Source organism: Silurus aristotelis, assembly GCF_946808225.1.
Source record: "Silurus aristotelis genome assembly, chromosome: 16".
NCBI classification, from domain to species: Eukaryota; Metazoa; Chordata; class Actinopteri; order Siluriformes; family Siluridae; genus Silurus; species Silurus aristotelis.
This window is the reverse complement of record NC_139589.1, coordinates 22,283,669-22,288,668: the sequence shown is the minus strand read 5'-3', so window position 1 is coordinate 22,288,668 and position 5,000 is coordinate 22,283,669. Positions and strand designations below refer to the sequence as shown.

Genomic DNA, 5,000 nt, shown 5'->3' with positions numbered 1-5,000 from the left:
CTGTTGAATTATGGATGGGATGAAGTGGAGCTGGCGCAGTAACTGATCTCTCTCTCTCTCTCTCTCTCTCTCTCTCTCTCTCTCTCTCTTCAGGCCTTTTCCATCAGAGGACACAGCGCTGAACGAAGATGACGTCTATCGAAGCTTGGAGGAACTGGCTGAGTAAGTGCTAACATTTACACACATACTACCCATCCTGATCCTCGCATCCCCTAATTTTATATAAACAGTCATCCGTTATTCTTTTTGTTGGTTGCCGTAGTGATGGTATGGATAGTGTCTATTATCAGGATAAAGGAAATGAGGAATGTAGGAACAGAGGAAGAATGAGAGAGAGAGGTAGTGCTGGCGTTTCTCTCTGATCCTTCCCGGGTCGCTCTCACAGCTGCCAGATTTCATCACTCACTCTTCTCCTGCATCAGCCATGTCAGCTTTTACACCAGTCGAATCCTGTCCTCATACGTCCTAGCATTCACATTTAAACCCCGCTCAGTTTAACGCCCACTGAAGCGTATCTTTTAAAGATAGGTTTTTAAAGCCTATTAAAGCTAGTGACATGTTTGCTTAGTAATATTCATGAGCACTACCCAAGATGATCATTAATATTCATTAATATTTATTCCTCATTTAAGGAAATTAGCCGGATCGCATGCTCAGCGAAACATTTTGCAAAAGCAACATATAAACCGATCTCAGAAATCAGCATTTTGTAATTTGCCAGTGTTCCGGAAAATATCGCTCCGCCGAAAAAAAAAGGCGATTCGTCATTAAACAGGGCGAAAATCCGAAAAGTCAATCAATCGCTTACAGTCTTGATATGTTCTCAGTGCCTTGTTAAGGTGAACGGATATTCATGCCTGAATATAAACAATTCTGTCTGCCTGTCTTTCTGTCTCTCTGTCCATCTATCTATTCAGCTGCCTGCCTGTCCGTCTGTCTATTCAGCTGTCTTTCTGTCTGCCTCTGTCAGTCTGTCTGTACAGCTGCCTGTGTGTCTGTCTCTTCAGCTGCCTTTTTGTGAACTGTTCTATTCAGCTGCCTTTCTGTCTGCCTCTGTCAGTCTGTCTATTCAGCTGCCTTTCTGTCTGCCTCTGTCAGTCTGTCTGTACAGCTGCCTGTCTGTCTGTCTATTTAGTTGCCTTTCTGTGAACTGTTCTATTCAGCTGCCTTTCTGTCTGCCTCTCTGTCCTTCTGTCTGTCTGTCTGTCTGTCTGTCTGTCTGTCTGTCTGTCTGTCTGTCTGTCTGTCTGTCTGTCTGTCTGTCTCTCTCTCTCTCTCTCTCTCTCTCTCTCTCTCTCTCTCTCTCTCTCTCTCTCTCTCTCTCTCTCTCTCTCTCTCTCTCTCTCTCTCTCTCTCTCTCTCTCTCTTTTCTTCAACTGATGAAAAGAAGACAGTGAAAATATTGTCTTTAGATGCAGGAGTATAAAATTTTCCCATCACTTGAACTAGGAGACCCAAACCTGTTCCAGCATGACACTACTTCTGTGCACAAGATATGCTTTACATCGGTTGGAGTGGAAGATCTCCTACTATAGATCTCAAACGCTATTGAACACAACTGGGATGAATGTGAACGCTAACTGCACCCCAGGCCTCCTCACCCCACCTACATCAGTACCTGGATTTACACACAAATCTCTACAACCACAGTCTTCCCAGAAGAGTGGAGGATAATATGAGAGCCTGGGGACTAAATGTGAAATGGGATGTTCAAAAAGCACATACCGATCTTATGTTCAGGTGTCAACAAATACTTTTGGTCTCACAGTGTTACCTGGATCCAGCTTTACAGATCCGTGTTTATCCTCACCCTCGTGCTGTGTGTGACAGAGCAGAGCTTGGACACGAGTGCAGGCTGCAGTAAGACAAAGTGGCAGGAGAAAGTACGGCACGCTGTTAACGAAGGCCGTTGAAGGAAATCTAGGAAGTCTCTCCCTAATCACTCCCAGCAGATCTCTATCGACAGGGTCTCGCTTCCCACCTTCATCTCAAATCCGACAAAGCATGAAATGATTTAATTGGCCAGAGCGAGCTGAATGGCTCAGAGACTCTCTTTCCTCCTTTCAGCTGGAATAGCAATCAGGTGCCTGGACACACGATGCGTTAATTTTCTTCATCCTCAATGCGGGACGTCCTGGGGTTACAAAGAGGTGGAACATTTCCAGTACATTTCTGGAAACTTTCAGAAACATTCCATGGGACCTTCATCTAGGGAATTTTGGAAATATGTTGAAATATATAAGTTGGAAACTCACCAGGAATTTATGGGATTTTACAGGAATTAATTAGAAATTGTATCCAAAATGTAAAGTTTTTCAAGCAGAACTTTGTCATTTTAAACATGTCTTTATTTCTCCGATGTCCATATAAATGCTACCCGTAATGCTTATTGAAATGCTCATGCAGCACTTTAGAATGTTTTTTTGTCTGTTAGTTTCCTTGGTGTTGTAGCTCTTTCTTTTGCCAGTCCAATTATAATTGCTGTATTACAACTACAAATGAGACCACATGTATCAGCCAATCAGCTTAACATGTGATAGATGAATGTGCAGGTAGAAATTCAACTGAAATTGCATAAAATTGTGTTATTTTACCAAAATTATCCTGCAATTTTTTTCCCCTAGATTCAAGTTCCCTTTTATTGGCTCAGCTACAATTCTGTAAATTCCTAGTTTATTCCCATTAATTCCTATATATTCCCAGTAATCTCAATGGAAAGTTTCCAGTTTTGAGAATTCCTGCAATTTTGCATTTGCTTACCTTATACGTTATTACTTAATAATAGGTGTACTGTATCAACCAGCACTAAGATCACGGCTTGGATTTTGTAAACCGGTACGAGTTAATAGCAGGACATGAATCAAATTTCACTCATTTTTACACTTTCCTTTTTAGAGATGCACAGCTACAGGAAGAAAAACCCACAGCGCTCCTGGCTTTACATTACCTGTGGGAAAAATCTCATAGGCTCTAAGCCAAGCCTTGTAGGGGGATATATATATATATATATAAAATCCAGTAATAATAGTAATAATAAACACGATTTATATCTACAGCATCTCTCATTTCCTATAAAGTCTCAAGACACTTTAAATGATACAATGCAAACAACAGCGATGGAATGAAATGATAATATAAACATGCTATAGTAAAGACGGTGGTGTATCCAGTATAGCCTGTGATAGAGCCCTGCATTAGTATTATTATTATTATAATTATTAGTCCCATCATCATCATTTATTATCACTATTATTTATCATCATCATCATCATCATCATCATCACCATTATTCACCATTATTCACCATCACCGTTCCTATTAGTTTTATCATCATTAGTCTTCATTATCATTTAGCACCATTATTTATTATTATCCTCCTCCTCCTCTATCATCATCATCATCATCATCATCATGTTTATTATTATATTTTTCATAGTTATTCATCATTTACATTTACACTTACATCATTTGGTGGACCCCCCTTTTCCACAGCTACCACCTCCCCCATTATCATCCTCCTCCTCCTATTCATCATCATCATCGTCATCATCATCATCACCATCTTCATCATCATTACTAATATAATTATTTTCATCACCATCATTATAATCATTATTATTAATATTATTATTCTTTCTAACCACCATCATTATAATAATCATCATCATTTTTTATATCGTTGTTCTTCATTGCCATCATCTGTGTTATGTATATCATTATCTATCTGTCTATCTGTCTGTCTGTCTGTCTGTCTGTCTGTCTGTCTGTCTGTCTGTCTGTCTGTCTGTCTGTCTGTGCTTTTCCCTCCTTCACCACACGGGGTATTATTGTTTGCATTTTCTTGCCTGGGTGTGTTTCAACTATATCACTCGCATCATTAAGCACAAATCATCTGATCTGATCCACCGTGTTAAATATCAGGAGGTGAATTTTATTGAGCTGTCAACATCCTCATTTGTTTTTAAGACTTTCAAGATTTAAAAGAATAAAATCCTTACTTTTTATTTTATTTAATTCGTTTTATTATGGAAATCGAATAATATGGTGTCTATTAGCAGCCTCTGATTGGAAAGAGTGGCATTACTCTTACACCTCAATCACAGCGATACTAACCAGTCCAGGGCGTCTGTAAAGGGTCCTGAATGTGAAAGAGGGTGAAGATCTCTTCCGTGCGGGCGTATTACGCAGCCTGGTGATGCGGCAGTGTGAAAAGGGGGGTTGATGCAGCTTGGCGTTGTTGAACCTACAACAGCTACAGCATCATTGGATGGATTAAATGAACATCTTGGCAGAAAGAACCGAAACATGTTGATCCAGGAACACGTTCTGCTCGAGCAAATCGCATTCAGTGCCGTAACCCGTGGCAACCGAAGCTCCTACTTTGTGTTAAGTGTGTGTCTATAGGTCACAATGCATATATTTAGTATTACATGATGAGCAGAATTATTTCCTCTTTAAATCAGGAAATCCGTCTGAAGGAAAAGATTCTGCACACACACACACACACACACACACACACACACACACACACACACACACACACACACACACACACTCAGCATTAAGTCTATGACCGATCAGTGTATTAGCGCTCCCCTCAGGTCTGTCAGAGAGAAAAAAAGCCGAACTTTTCCTAATTATCCGTCTCTTACGTGCTATTTTTGGCCAGGCAAAATTTCCACGCATCCCAGAGAGACCGTTTGGTTCAACCGCAAACCTTTAATTAAAATCTTACACAGTCCACAATCTGTGTTTGCTGAATATTCGATTAAAACCACACACTTTTTTTTTTCTCGCCCTGATTCCGATGCAAAAAAATTTCTTGCCGTGTTTTAGGAGTGAAAGAAAAACCTTGAAACAAAGTCAAACCCCGAATGACACGAATGATTAGTTATTATGGGTGGGAAGAAGGGCAGGGAGAGGGGGGAAGTGTGGGGGCAGGGGCTAAAAACAGTCCATCATGCTCTTTTTTTAAAAATCAAGACCCCATAATATTTTTG

General features: G+C 40.3%; 1 protein-coding gene across 8 annotated transcripts in view; it reads left to right on the top strand.

The window, feature by feature from the left end:
• vav2 (vav 2 guanine nucleotide exchange factor) overlaps positions 1–5,000 on the top strand; it is a 155,546-nt gene that overhangs the window by 115,041 nt on the left and 35,505 nt on the right. For all 8 annotated transcript variants that reach the window (XM_083564052.1, XM_083564051.1, XM_083564049.1 and 5 more), the window contains exon 5: positions 94–162. In XM_083564052.1, the coding sequence (XP_083420178.1) occupies positions 94–162 (69 nt within the window). The remainder of the gene's footprint in view (positions 1–93; positions 163–5,000) is intronic.